Source organism: Rhinolophus sinicus, linkage group LG18 (assembly GCF_036562045.2).
Source record: "Rhinolophus sinicus isolate RSC01 linkage group LG18, ASM3656204v1, whole genome shotgun sequence".
In the NCBI taxonomy this organism is placed as follows: Eukaryota; Metazoa; Chordata; class Mammalia; order Chiroptera; family Rhinolophidae; genus Rhinolophus; species Rhinolophus sinicus.
The window spans coordinates 18,033,193-18,047,921 of record NC_133767.1 but is presented as its reverse complement, the minus strand read 5'-3'; the positions used below and the strand labels follow the sequence as shown (position 1 = coordinate 18,047,921).

General features: G+C 60.1%; 1 protein-coding gene across 2 annotated transcripts; it reads right to left on the bottom strand.

Annotated features, from left to right (window-relative positions):
* Nucleotides 1-3,162: 3,162 nt before the first annotated feature.
* RNF40 (ring finger protein 40) lies at nucleotides 3,163-14,608 on the bottom strand. 2 transcript variants are annotated; one of them, XM_019717232.2, is made up of 20 exons: nucleotides 14,453-14,608; nucleotides 14,140-14,343; nucleotides 13,573-13,740; nucleotides 13,298-13,439; nucleotides 12,455-12,661; nucleotides 11,780-11,901; nucleotides 11,511-11,657; nucleotides 11,347-11,421; nucleotides 10,503-10,622; nucleotides 10,231-10,410; nucleotides 9,932-10,067; nucleotides 8,987-9,108; nucleotides 8,468-8,895; nucleotides 8,253-8,370; nucleotides 7,976-8,125; nucleotides 7,670-7,882; nucleotides 7,476-7,601; nucleotides 6,545-6,685; nucleotides 6,328-6,429; nucleotides 3,163-4,346 (listed from the first exon to the last, which is right to left on the bottom strand). In XM_019717232.2, the coding sequence occupies exons 2-20, from the start codon at nucleotides 14,269-14,271 to the stop codon at nucleotides 4,170-4,172; spliced, it is 3,006 nt and encodes a 1,001-aa protein (XP_019572791.2). In that variant the 5' UTR covers nucleotides 14,272-14,343; nucleotides 14,453-14,608; the 3' UTR covers nucleotides 3,163-4,169. The 2 variants fall into 2 exon arrangements, with proteins under 2 accessions (XP_019572791.2, XP_074179103.1); XM_074323002.1 differs by having other exon boundaries at nucleotides 7,691-7,882.
* Nucleotides 14,609-14,729: the final 121 nt, after the last annotated feature.

The following is a 14,729-nucleotide window of genomic DNA, read 5'->3' as shown; positions in this document are numbered from 1 at the left end:
CAGGTGCTCTCTGTCCTCTTTCAAGCCTAGAGCAAGCTGACAGGGCTTGTCTGCTCCCCGAGCCAGGGTCCCTTTGGGACCTCCAAAGCTCAGTCCGGTTCCGGGCTGCCCGTGCATCCTCTTCCCAGAGGCCCTAAAATCCCCACCGCATGTGTGCTGGTGGGAGCCCGAGGTTTCACAGAGATTTAACATCTGTCCCCTTGGGAGAAACATTCTGAGGTGGCGGCAGAGCCAGGCAGCGCCAGTTGATGTCTGGCTTTGGCGGCAGCACCATGTGCTCACTGCTGGCTGGCTCAGGGCCAACTGTGCAGCCCAGGGAGACCTTTCTGGTCACAACACCCACACCCTGTGCCCCGCCCTGGCCTCCCCCGCTAGACTGCCACATGGCAAGGCTCCTAAGATCCAGTTCCAGAAACGAAGCCACCTCTCCTGGTTCACCTGGGTCTTCAGCCTGGCCCAGTCCTTCCTCTGAACCAGATCCAGCTTAGGAGAGGTGGGTGGAGAAGAGCTGGCTTGTCGTCTCTCAGGATGGAGCCTAGAAAAGGGCAGCCACTTGCCCAAGGGCCACAACAAGGCAGGGAGAGAAAGCAGAATGGCCGCAGCAGGCTGTGCACCAACCACACCACCCTCACTGCTGGGCCTGCCTGGGCCTGGCCCGGGCTCTTCACTGTCAGGCCAGGCAGAGCTGCTCTGATAAATCTTCAGTGCCATCTCCTGGGTCGAGGGCTGGCAATGGCCCCTGAGCCTGAGGCCACCACTTGCTCTAATCCATCCCCTGCCTTTGCCCCCGTTGGGCCGATTCTCCCACCCAGACTCCTAGGTGGGCTCTCTCTTTCTCCTTAACTAACTGGGAAGCAGGGCAGGGGGTGGGGGAAGGGCAGAGGACGTGCCTTTTATGGAGAGGAGAGGAGTGAAGGCTAGTCCCCATACCCTGCATTCCCAGCCCAGGGGGCATTAAGGTACATGAACCGGCTCCAACTCAGGAGGAGTCTTCAGTAAAGCAAGGGGACGACAGCTGGAGCCAGGGATGTGTTCAGACTTAGTAGAAGGGGCTGAGGACCCGGCCATGGAGCCTGCCACAGCAGAGGGTCAGGAAACTGGCTGGAGGAAGTGACCTAAGGGATGAGGGTGGAGAAACAGGAAATAGTATGTGTGTGGGTGGGGGTGCTGATAGAGGGTGCCTAGCAGTGGGTGTGGGTGTAAAGCATAGAGGGTTGGGGATTGAAGGAAGGTCGAGAGCAGAGGCCAGAGTGGAGCCCCTTATTTAAGGAACTAACGGAGAGGGCCCCACTGGGGGTTTTAAGGACAGTGGCATGATTTTATCCCCCATTCCCCAATGGTGTGGTTTGTCCAGGTCTGGACCTCAGGAAAGAGCTGGGGGAGGAGTTGGGCCTTAGCAGCTTGGCTGCAGCCATGGCCGTGGATAAACATCCAGGAGTAGTGGCAGAGTAGAAAGGAGAGAGTCTAGCTTATGGGTGGAGGGAGAGGACCAGCAGAAGATAGTAAATGTAAGGAAAACCAGGGGAGTGCAGCACCACAGGGCCCAAGGAAAGTTCTGGAGAGTGGTCAGTTACATGTCCAAGAGAACCTGCGGGGCATCAGAGTACTCCTAGGTCTGGCTGAACCAGTCATGTTCAACCCCGAGGCCAACATCTGCTCACCCCTGAGAGGTCAGCCAAGGTCAGCGTTGGTCCAGTTCTGGCCTGCCCATCCTTGGGAACCAGGGTTTTACAGCCACCGAGGACCCTGGGCTGTAAGAGGTCAAACCTCCCGGCTGGAGGGGCCTGCGGATCCCTAAGGGAGATCCTCCCGGCAGCAGGGGGCTCCTTGCACACGTGTTTATGGAGTTCGCTCTGTCCTTCCCGTGGCATCGCTGCTTGCTCCTACCAGTGAAATCCTGCCGTCTTTACCCCACTCCCTTGGCCTACTTTATTTAAAGTACGAGGACCCACAGGCGTTCTGAGCTGCTGTGGACATGGAGACCAGCCTAGGGGAAGATGCTTGGGGAGGTAACCGCGTAGTAACTTGCATTTACTTAAGGAGCCCACGTGGAGGTGACGCACAGGAAGGAGGGTGGTACTCACAGAGGATTGGCTGACCACTCGCCGGTCCGGGGTCCGGGCTCCTTTTAGAGCCGGGCCGCCTCTCTATGATGCGATATGCTGCTTCTCCCACCAGCCCTGCTACCGCTGCCCCGGGCCACACACACTGCCTTGGAGGCTAATGCCATCCTCCGCCGCAGCCCGTCCCTCGCTGAGCGTGCCCACCACCGCCAGCCCGGCGCAGAATGTCACTGGAGCCCGCGTGTCCGTCTCCAGTCCGACCTGGTCCAGCCGATGCGGCCCCTCCGAAATCCTGAGCGCCAGGTGGAGGCCGAAGATGGACAAGGTCGCGAGACCCTGCGAGGGCGCGACCGCCAAGTCTGCGGGGCCGCGCGAAAGCGCGCCTGCAGCTAAGCCCGCGGCTAATGCCAGCTCCGCCACCAACCCGGGTCAGCACCGGCCCCAGTGCGAGCCCTAGTACAGCCTCGGTAACGGCTCTCTGGGGACCCGACGGCGCGCTGAACCCAGAAACAGCCCTCGACACTCGGTTGCCCAAGGGGAAGAGTCAGTGGTCGACACAAGTTGCAATGAAGCCACAGGCTGAGGCGTGCCAATCTATCCGTCCGCGCGGGAGGGGCGGGCGAAGCCGTTGGGTAGGGACGGCCCGCAGACTGGGTCCAGGCCCACCCGTGGGCAGCACAGCGGGGAACCGGCTCTCCCCTCCGAGGACCTTGTTGCCAGTTACTAATAAGGGACTACATTTCCCAGGGTGCATCTCGCGGCCTCCCAACAGCCAATGACTGTCGGGGGCGTGGCGTGCCTGCGCGGAGTGGGCTGGCGGGTCTATTGGGATGGGGAGCCTCAGCCCTTCCCTAGTAGGATGAGGCGCCGGCTGGCACCAAAGTGACGGCAATGCCTTCTCCCGGCAGAACGCTCCTCCCACCAGCGCAAGCCGGAATCCGACAGTCGTTAGCACTGAGTGTAATTAGGTGTTGGACTGGGCAGGAGCGGGGTCTCTCATCCGCACAGGCGGTCCAGGTTCACACGCCAGCCAGCAGGGGTAAGCTCGGGACAGGTGCAGTAGCTAAATCAGGCCCACGTTTAGGGCAGGACACCAAGCTGAGGGTTGGACGTTTATTCATAGCATACAGCCTACACATCCAGAGCAGGGTCCGAACGGGCCCTGCACCTGTCAGCAGCTCCACCTTCCAGGACCGCGCGGTGCGGGTTGGGTTGGGCAGGGAACCCAGAAGCATCGTGTAGACAAGCTCAGTCACAGGCTTAGGTGAAGCTCTTCTACTGGAATGATCGGAAGTTGGCCCAGTGGCCAGGCTGTCCCTTCCCTTCCCGGGAAGTCCTGCCTCCTCTGTAGCTAAGGCCACCAGAACGAAAGCAGGGTCATGGCGGGGACCCACTGTAACCTTGGGAAGCATGAGGTGGGGAGTGGGCTCGGGAGAGATTAGGAAGGGCCTGATTCGAATAGAAACTGTTGATTCACACTCCTAAAAAGCGGGCAAGGTGACCAGCGATCATAGCCTCCCAGAGGAAGAGGATGCTGCCCCTGCCCCCCGCCAGGGGTATCCCTTTCAGCCCTTCACACAAGAGCCAGACCAAAGAGCCCACAGAACTCCACGGGAGGGAAGCCCTGCCCAGGCCTGGGGGGCCGGGGGTTAAGGTCTCCCTGGGTTCAGAGCACAGGTCTGGGAGCCTGGCCCACCCCTGGTCCTCACTATGGGTGTGTAAGCAGGCGGCGAGCCTCCTCTTTCATGAGGTCACAGCCTGGGGAACTTCCCCAAGGGCTGGGATGGACCTGTAGAGACAGCTGGAGAAGGGACGGAGCGGCTTCCAGGAAGCTCCACGCGAGGTTCTGGGCCCCTCCGATGTTGCACAGCAGACCTTTCCTGCAGGGTAGGTGTCCCCTGGGCTGCAGCTCTGACTTGTGGGGAAAGGTGGGACCGAGCTGGGCTGATCTCACTCCCACTAGTGTGCTCTGGAGCTCCCCAAAAACTAGGTGGGGAGTGGCTGGGCCCACAGAGCACAGGGTGGGGGTCACTGGATGTGGGGTGGGGCGGGGCTGGGGGCACAGCCCCCAGGGTCCATGGGTGCCAGAGTCCCCGAGTTACAGGTTCAGCTGATGTAGACACGGTGGAAGTCGTGGGCGCCAAAGGCCGAGTTGCACTTGGGGCACTTCCTCTGGCGGGCCTCATAGCGGCCGCGCACACACTCGAAGCAGAACACGTGGAAGCACTTGGTAAGGACAGCATCCTTCTTGCGGGCGTTACAGCAGGGGCAGGTCAGCCGCGCCTGGGTCAGGCAAAGGCGTCAGCTGGGGCACAATCCTGCCTGTGCCCAGACCCCAAGCTGACAGCAGGTGGCCGGGCGAAGCCACCGCACAGTGGAAAGCACCTAATTCTTGCCATAACCCCAGGAGAGGACGAGCCCCCGCCACGAGGAAGCCGAGACTCAGAGGCCGCACGCGAAGCTCCACAGCGCATGTGGATTCTAACCGGGCCGCGCTGGGCCGTGGTCACGTGTCCCTCTCAAGGCCAAGGACCCACTGGCTCAGCTTAGGCTGCTCTGCCCCAGGGCTTCACCGCTTCCCACTCTGGCCTCCTCTGGAAAAACCCCAATCCTGTTTTCAGCCAACTGTCTACTCAGCCGGGCATGGCAGTGCCACGAGGAATAGGCTATGTCCACCCTCAACTGGGCCCATTCTCTGGGGAACTTCTCTCTGCTGCCAGAGATCCTGCTCTGGGTCCCTGGAGGTCTCCCTAATCTCCAGTCCTATCCTGAAACCTGCCACGGGCCCCCAGGTCTCACTGCCAACTCCAGATGGGAATTCCCTCAGTTCAGCGTTCGCCAGCATTCCGCCTCTGCTGTCTGCCTGGAGTCTCAGCCCGCCCACCGCCCCTCCCTTCCTCCTGAACTCTTAGGAACCCTACCCACCAGCATCTGACAGGCTCCAACGTCTGGCCCTTCTCAAGAAACCCTTCCCTTCTCCCCGTGGCTGCCTCCTGCGGCCTCTGCTCCTTCAAGGCCAAAGTGCTTCCAAAGGTTTATTATTTACTGACCCACCCTCCACCCTCTCTTTGCTCCAGTTACTGAGTGGGCACAGCCATTCCTACCAAGACGCCAAACCCAAGGGGCTGGGTATCGCCGCTCCCTAACTCCACCTGCCTCTGGGTGCTGACAGCCCCCCACCCCAACCCCATCCCCGTCTCCCTGAACTTCTCCCCCATCAACTCCCTCTATGTCACTCTCCTGCTTCTCTTTCTCTGCTCATCGTTTAAGCTCTGAGGTCCCTAAGGGAGGAGCCCTGTCCCTTCTCATGCCACAGACTTTCGCTTCTCCCGCTCCCTCTGCTGACAGGCAGTCCCCAAGCCATTCCCCCACACCAGCCGTTTGCTTCTGAGTGGCTCCCAGACAGCCTGCCACAAGTCCCAGAGGCCCCTCGCTCTGAACACCTCCCCGAGCCCCCACCCCTCAGCAGCCTTCCTAATCCAACCAGGTGCCGCTTATCACCCACCCAGTGTCTCACATCAGGAACCAGGCGTCCTCCGTGGCACTCAGCCTGTCCCTGAGCCCGGGCACTCGTGCCTCCTCACTACCTCCTGAACCCCTCTACTGGTTTCTAACACCTTGGACTAGCTCCTCTCAGGTTCCGCCCTGACTCCAACAGCGTAACAGGTTCCCCGCCTCTCGCCCAAATCCAATAGCAAATCGGACCACGTCACTCTCGGGTCTAAAACCCTTTCACATGTCCACGCTGCCTACAGGGTAAGCCCAGCACCTCATCCTGCCTTACCACACCCTTCAGGACCTGACACTGCCTACGCCCAGGCTTGCCACCTGACACAGAACCCACATTCTGTCCCCCAGCACGGCTCTCAGCTCGAGGCCTCCCCGCTGCAGAAAGCCCCTTGCTCCCATTCCCCATGGCCAGCTCTGACTCCTCCTCCACGATTCCTTCAGAAGTCTGCTGACCCCAGGACTGGGTTAAGGTCCCCCCTGAGTTCCCACAGCCCCTGGCCTCTGTCCTCATGCTGCTCATTACTCAGGTAGGAGAATTAGGGGGCTGCCTCCTCCAGCACACTGTCAGTTTCCAGAGCTCTGACCCCAGGTCTGGCTGTCGCCCGGCCACACCAGTACATGTATGATCCATGATCAGCTGTCTGATTCCCCACAACGGGGACCCCGTATTTCTGGGCTCCCCAGACTACCATCTCCACCAGCCCCCATCTAAGACGCCCCCACTGACGGGGCAGCGCTCGGCCCACAGCCGCACCTTGTACTCCTTGATCTCCTCCTGGAGGATTTCGTCGGCGTCTGCGTAAACCTCCACCTTCCTCTGCTTCTCCAGCTTGCGCCGCAGCCGGGAGATGTCCTCCTGAAGTGGTGGGGGGGCTAGGCTAAGGGCGAGGGTCTGCAGCCCGCAGCCCGCCCAGACCACAGCAGGGACCGGGCCGCCCTGCCCGCCCCCGCCCCCACCCCCACGCACACACCTGAGCCCGCTTGAGGTTGAAGCTCTCCTTCTCACGCGCAGCCCGGCTCTCCGCCAGGCAGGGCTGGATCTCGCGCAGCCGCGTCTGCACGTGCTCCAGCTGGACCTTCAGGTCTTCGGCCAGCTGGGCTGCTTCCACAGCCTGAGGCGGGCGAGAGGGACAGGGTGCCATCCCCTGAGCCGGGGAGCCAGGCACATGGTGCCACGTCCACAGCTTGTGTCCAGCGTCCCAGTGCCTCCTGCTCTGGGGATCAGGTCCAGGATGGCCGCTCCCCTCCCCCAGCCTCTCTATGCGCACACTCAGTTCCCCCCCTGCACACGCTCGCCCCGTCCCGTCCCCTCTGCTCCCAACTTCCCCCACACGCACACTTGTTTCCTGCAACTCCTCAGGCCTCAGCTCCAAGGTCTCTTCCTATTTTTCTTTCCCAGCACCTTAGTTTCCTTCGTAAGACTGAGCGTGATAGGTAATACAGTTACTTTATCTGCCAGATTACTGGCTTGCTATCCGTCCCTCAAGACTGGAAGTCCCCACGCTCACTAGTCCTCTGTTGTTCCCAGTGTCCTTAGCACTTGGTTCTGGGCCTGCTGTATGGAACTACAACATCTGTCTGTGAGACTGAATGAAGAACGCATGAAGCAAGGAATGAACGAAGCAGGAGAGAAAAGCCCAGCAGGGAAAGACAAAATCAGTGTTCACCTTAAGCTTTTACCAAAAGCGAGACGTTTCCTAAGGTACTACGACGACGGGGCGGGAGTCAGCACCCCTTTTACAGCCACTGACGCAGGAGTCAGGGTGTGGGTCTGACCTCGCTCTGGAAGGGGGACAGTAACAAAACCCGTGCAGGACAACTGCCCTGCGACCAGGCAGGAACGTCCTGAGCCCGAGGGGCGAGCACAGGAGGCGCTGGCGCCCGGCCACAGCCGCGCCTCACCTTCCTCTTGTGGAGCTCCAGCGCCTGGCTGCGCACAGTCAGCTCCTTCTCCACGCCCCCGAGGCTGCCCTGCAAGGCCCGCTCCTTCTCCTCCAGCTTCTGCACGCTCAGCAGCTGGGCATCCACCTGCGGGCAGCAGGGCGTCAGTGCTGGGCCCGGCCCCCCCGCCCCACCCTGCAGCCCCAGGGCCGCACCTGCGACTTGAGGCCAAGAACCTGCTCGCCCAGCTCGTCCTTCTCCTCGCGCAGAAGCTTGTGGATCTGGTTGGCCTTGATCCGCTCGGACATCAGCTTGAAGTTGGCATCGTCCTTCTCCCGCAGCTGCTGTAGCAGCCGCCCGTTCTGCTCCTGCATGTCCTCGAAAGCCTGGCCCGTCACGTCCATCTCCGACAGCAGAGCCTCCTCCTCCTGCAGTGGGAGGCACAGGGGGGCAGGTGGCCACGGGGACCCCAGGACAGACGGCCGAGCGGAGCGCAGGGGGACACAGGCCCAGGGCCGCACCTGCTTGGTGGCGCCCAGCTTGCGCTGCAGGTGCTCGATCTGCTCCTCCGCCTGCCGGATGCGTCGCAGGGCGTCCTCGTCGGCGATCTTCTTGCTCTCCCGCCGGTCCCGCTCCTCCAGCTCCCGGATGCGGCTCCGCAGCTCGTCCACCTGCAGCAGAACGGGGGCTGGCCTGTCACGCTCCTGGTGACCTCGGGCTCCGCTCCGGTCAGCCGGCCCCAGGCAGCCTGTCCACAGCCCTCCCGCCGCCGCCCAGGCCAGGCCCTGCTGCCCTCACCTCGGCCTTGGCCTTGCGTTCAGCCGCCATGAGCTGCACCTTGTCCCGCTGCTCCTTGGGCGCTGACTTGTACATGTCCAGCAGCAGCTTCATCTCCTTCTGACTCTCCTGGGCCTTCCTGAGGGGGCACAGGAGGAGGCCCCGTGAGGAGGAGGCCCCGCGAGGAGGCTGCAGGCCACCGGCACGGCCCAGGACGAACAGGGCTGGGGCCTCACTTGAGCTCGACTCGGAGGCCTTTCAGCAGCTCCGACTCCTTCCTCTTGGCCTCCTCGACCTTGACCTTCTCCCGATCGGCTCTTGAGAGCGCTGAGGCTACAGAGGGGGACCCCAGGCCAGGCCCCTCCCGCTCCCGAAGCTCCCGCTTGGGCCTGGTCTCGGGTTCTCGGCTCCGGGAGGAGGGGCCCTGGGCCCCGGGGGTGAGAGCCTGGGCTTCGTCCTCAGGGGGCACTGGCTCCTCCTTCTTCACGGAGGAGGGTGTCACAGCGGCGCCAGGCACGGACACCATCTCCTTCCTGCCGTCAGGAACACTGACAGGGCCTGGCCCACCCTCTTCCTTCCCTGGGGCTGGAGCACTGAGGCCGGAGTCCTCTGGGTGGCCCAGGCTGGGGATGGAGTGGGTAGAGCCGCTAGCCTGGGCTCGGAGCTGCAGGGAACAGGAGATAATGGGGCTGAGGTGCCTGGGCTCCCAGGGGCTCCCGGGGCGCAGCCATGGCCTTCCCAGGCAGCCTCCTCACCTTGCCGATTTCAGCCTGCACTTCCCGCAGCTTCCGCTTGTATCGCTGGGCATCGCCCTTCAGCTGGTGGTTGTGGTTCTGGAGGCTGCTGATCAGATGGCGCATCTCCCGGTTGATGGGCCCTGGGGCAGGGTTGGGAACGAAGGTCAGACGGGCCCCAAGTCAGGGCCCAGCTCCTCAGTGGGGCGACAGGCGGAGCCAGAGCCATCACGCCCATTCTGACAGGAAAAACTGAGGCCTTACAGAGAGTGAGCTCATCTAAGTAAATAACACAGACTTGGAAGAAACTCACCCCAAAAGAACTTGAAATAACACTGTCTACGTTATTTCTGCTAATGCAGACTTTTTAAATTCTTCCAAACGTCCTTCAAAGAAGCACGTAACTGTAACATTCACAAAATAAATCATCCACTTTTTGACTTTTACACAAATGTCACCTTCTCGGTCACACATTTCTCTGGCTTCCCCACCCCAAATCGCAACACTCTTTCTCCTGACACTTCCTATCTTCCCTCCCCACTTTATTTTCTGTGGTGTATTTGTCATTAACGTACAGGTTACTTTTTCTTCTCTATGGCCTGGCTCCCCGCATAACACTCTCCACGCCAGCGGCGTTTCGTGTTTTCTTCACTGGTATACATCCCAACGTCTAGAACACCTGTGCTCACAGGTGGTGGTCACTAAATCTTTGCAAAGGGAACCAATATCTCCAAGAGACAGTGGAAAGCCCAAGAAGCAGAGCCAGAGCTGGCAGCTGACAGCTCGTGACCTGACTAGGCCAGCTCCATCATCTGCCTCAGCTGGTGTGGCCCTCACCAGGCCTGCCCCGGAGCTGGGCAGCAGGGTGTATTTCCACAGGGCTTAGCCTCCTGTGTCTGGGGAAGCAGGGCCCGCACCAGGCCCGGCAACCCAGGTGGCCCCCCTCCACCTGCCCTGGCCACGTACCCGCCTGCTCGTTGGCCGCCAGGTTCTGCTCAAACTCGATGCGCAGCATCTCGTACTCCTTGCGTACCTGGGCCAGCGTGTCCTCCAGCTGGATGACCTCTGTGCGCAGCTTCTTCTGCAGCCCCAGCTCATCGCTCTGCGGGTTGAAGCATGGAGGAGTCACGCTAGCCCTCAGCCCTGGGCAGGCCCCCACCTCATGCCTTAGGGCTTCAGCATTTATTTCCAGGGACCCCTGGCCTTGACCCAAGGGTCTGGCCCTTACCCTGGCATCCTCCCCGCCTCCCGTCCCAGGGCCACACCTCCATGTGCTCGATGTGTCGCAGGTGGGAGTTCTTGGTGGCCAGCAGCAGCCCCCGGGCCTCGTCCAGCTGCGTCTTCACTTGCAGAGACTCGTTGTACAGCAGTGAGAACTGGGCCTGAAGCATGCGGTACTCCCCCGTCTCCCGCACCACCTCCTCTGGCAGGCTCCTCAGGGCCACCTACGGGCAGGGACGCCCCGCAGTGAGCAGCAAGAGGGTCAGGCTCAGCCCCTATTATGGGCTCAGGCCCTCCCCGCCCAAGTGCAGCTCACCTTGAGACGTTCATTGGTCCGCACAGCCCCCTGAAGTTCGGCCTGTAGCTTCTCCAGCTCTGCCATGCGGCTGTTGGCCAATTCCTGGTTTTCCTCCAACTCCGCATTCAGCATCTCAAACTGGAAGGCAGGAAGGGCTGTGGGGGCCAGGCCAGGAGGCATGCTTCCCCTACATCGCCACCATGAGCCCACCCAGGCTCCCCTACACGTAGCAATGACACATTCTGAAGCTCCAGGGACAAGCCCGACCCAGGCACGCTCCTAAGAGCTCCCAGGCAAATGGGACAAAATTTGAAACTGCATGCTTAGTGTTGGGAACTAGGCTTGTAACTGACAAGAGTCAGGGAGCCCTTCCTGGAAGCTGAAGCACAAAGGAAACAGGGCACAGTGACCTCCACGGCACCAAGAAAATATGCAACAGCCCGGAGATGGGAGAGCAAAGGCAGTATGAGGAATGAGACAGTGGTTAAATGCACCTTCAGCAAGCCTCTGCTTCAGCCCCAGCTAAGAAGTCCAGTTGCCTCTAACCTACTTCCAGTTACCTCTTTCCTATGCTTTTCCTTTGTGCTACTTGTAACCAACAGACATCTTACTTGCCTCTTGCCAGTTCCCCTAACTAGAAGCTAAGCTCCATGACGGCTTTGATTCTGTCCACTATGCCTGCTTCCTAGCAGAGTGCCTGTCACTGAGCGCCCAGCAATTACTTACTAAATACATTTGTGTGTGAATAAAACAAAGCAGCTCAAGTGGCAGGGAAGGGCCTCCAAGACCACAGCTGGAGGTCTGTCCTTAATTCTATGGGGAATATTAAGGACAGAGGAAGGGGATGGGAGGCAGTGCTGACCTTCTGCATGCTGAGTGTGATCTGGCCCCCCTGGAAGCCCGATGAGCTCCCAGACACGTAGTAGCCAGAGTTGAGCTGTGGAGAGGAGAGACGGGTGAGCGTGGAGGGGAGGGGCCAGCCCGGTGCCCAGCCCTGGCCCTGCCATGGACGGCACCCGAGCCCACCTGCTCCAAGGCCTCTGCCACATGCTTATTGAGCTTCTGCTCACGTTTGCGCAGCTTCTCAATGTCCCACTGCAGGTCCTCGACAGTCGTCTCCATCTCCAGCACTTTGGTCTCTGCTGATGTCACTTTATCCTGGAGCTCAGAATACTGGGGACCAAACAGAGGGCAGGTGCTTAGGTGAAGGAACTTGGCTCCCTGAGATCCTTGGCTGCCCAACTGGCCCAAACCCTGCCCTGGTTCTAATCCCATCACCTAAACCCAACTCCCACCTCCAGTGAGATTCGGTGGTGCTTCTCCTGTAGCTGGGTGGCCAAGTCCTGTAGTCGCCGGTTCTCACGGCCCAGCTCTCGGGTACGTGCCCGAGCCGCCTCACCGGGGGGCTCACTGTCCCCTGGGAAGGCAGGGCTCAGGTAAGAGTCAAGTCCAGGGCAGTGGGGAAAAGTACTAAATCATTCCGGAGTCAGCTATGTGCCCGGTGTGATCCACCAGCTGTCTTGCCAATGTCTCACGACAAAGCCAGGAGTCTTTATCCCCACTGTACAAAGGAGGAAACCAGCTCAGAGAGGAGAGCCATTTGCTCAGAATGCTCAGGGTAGAATGACAGAGCTAAGGCTGGGAGAAGCCTGTCTGCCTGCACAGGCTGGGCACTTGCTACTAGGCCTGTGGACCAGCCACGGCCACCCAAGTCTGTGGAGAATGCTCTCAAGAGATATCCAGCCAGAAGGGGGTGGCCCCACTGGAATCCACAACTCTTCCCCCCATCTCTTTAAGAATTCAACTTCAGGAATCAAGGCCAGAGGCCCATCTACAACCTAACCCCTCCCCAGAACAGGGCTGACTTATTCCTTGGGGAATTCCGGCTGCTGCTGGACTAGGGGCACTGAGGGACATCACGGAGACACCAAGTGTGATGGACAGCTCTGTGTGGGGCACAGAGAACCCACCTCGGCTGTACACTCGCTGGCAGAGCTCCTCCACCCGGCGCTGCAGGCAGTCTGAGGCCTCCACGACACGGGACACTGCCGCCTTGGAGAACTCCATCCGGTCCTGCAGCTGCAGCTCCACCTCCTCACTGCTGCTGGCGCCCAAGGCCACCACAAAGGCCAGGGCAGGCTCGCTGAGCGGGGGCCGCAGCGGCATGGGCAGGGTCTCTGGGAGGGATAGACAGACCCTCGTGTGGGTAACAGCAGCAGTTACTGCTGCTCTGCACCAGTTTCCAGACTGCACTCCTTAACACTCCATGGCTCACTAAACCAGCACGACCAATTTCTGTAGAACAGTCACCCCCAGCTTGAAAGTGAAACAAGTGAGATCAAGGAGGTCATTTCCCCAAGGCCATAGAGCTCCCACATCTCTGCCTCAGGGAAGCTCTCTCGGCCTTCCCAATCTAAATTAGAACCACACACTCCAATTCCCGTTCAGAGGCCCCTCTCCTTCTTGTTTGTGGTTTACAATGACTTCCTCCCTGAAGGCAGGGATAGCGTTTCTTTTTGCGGATCTCTGTCTCCTCTGAGTCTAGAGCAGCGCCAGGCACGTACTCAACACTCAACATTAATACTTTTTTGAACTGAGAGTCAAAACACGATCTGCACTATGAACCACGTCACTCAGGCGCCAAAGCTTGTGTTCTTACCACTGCACTCTGCTGCCCAAACGTGAAATCAATTTTGTGTGCCTGTGTGGGAGGGGAGGCACGGAATTCCGGAGCCTAATATTAAAGTCCCCTCCTCTCAGGACCTGCCCCGGAACTTCATTAAGCTCCCAAGACCCTAGGGCTCTGGCCCTACCCCTCAGTTCCGATGTCCCTGGCTCGGTGAGAGGGGTCTCATCACGTGTCGGCCCCTCCTGGGTCCCAGCCACCTCTGTCCCTGAAGACAGCTCTCCCTGGTTCTCGTGGTGTCGGAGAAGGGATTCCACAGTTTCATCCAGCTGAAGGGAAAAAGCACCAAAAATGTTATGAATCTCTCAGGTGCTTCCCTGCATGACACTCTGTTCCCAGCAGAGGAGTCTGAGGACTGGCAGCTGATCAGGGCCAGGTCTTGGTAAGCAGAGGGGCATCCACCTGGGCCCAGTAGCGATTGACAATGAGAAGTGTGGCGTCATCCGTGGCCTGCCGCTTTTCCAGCTTCTCAATTCGTTCTCGGAGTTCGTCTTCACAAGCCTGCCGTTGTTCCAACCGCTCTGCTAGCTTCTTGTTCTTGAACTGCAGAACCTTCAGGTCCATCTCCTCCTACCAAGGAAACAAAGGAGCCACGGTGAGTCAACAGGGTCCGAGAAACCAAGCTCAGAGAGACAAAGTGATGTGAATGGGATGGGTGGGAGAGGGGATTATCCCCAGACTAACTGCTAAACAAGAGTAAAAATGATCAGGCGCCTAGAGACCCTGTCCAGGCTGGGAGGAGTGCTGCCGTCCGCTTCTGCCTCTTCCTAACTCTGAAGTCTCTGACAAGACACACGTCCTAGGAGCCTGTTTTCCTATTTGTAAACGGAAAGCAGACGTCGTGTCCTTGGTTTCTGTCCACAGAGTGTTTTGGAAAGTGGATCCTGCTAAACTTGGGGAAAGGATTTGGACGGAGCCCGGTGATGGGACTCTGGCAAGTCGTGAGGGCTGGGGCAGGAGCCCACGAACCGTGGAAGAGATGCCCCCAAGGCGAATGGGCTCTATGAGAGTGGTTGTGGTCTTCTCCTCGCGGCTCAACTTCTTCTCCGGGGGCCCCGAGCCCCCGTCGCCGGCGGCGCGTTTGTTGCCGGGACCAGACATGGCCGCGGCCGCAACGAGAGGCGCAGGGGCTCCCGAGGGACGTCAGGCAGGCGGAGGTGGCCCTTCCGTCACCTGCCGAGGACAGAAAGCAGAGATGTGGACGCGGCCCGTGCTCCGCGGCCCCAGCCCTCCCCCGCACACACCCGCTGAATCCCGCCCCCGCCGGCCCCGGGCCCCTCACCGGCGGCAGGATCAGCCCAGGGCCGCCATCTTGGACTTCACCGGACATCACCGGGCTCCCCAGCACAGCGCGCAAGCGCCAGAGGTAGCGCCGGATGTCACGGAACTTCATTTCCTGTTTCTATTGGTCGCTCTTTGTCCCGCCTTTCGGGTCTGGTTTGATTTCTTCCAGAACACCTCCTCTTGCTCTCCGTGATTGGCCAGTAGACAGTTCCCATGGTAACTGACACCACACTCCCACTGCCCACCCCGAATGACAGCGCCTGCCACTCCAATTG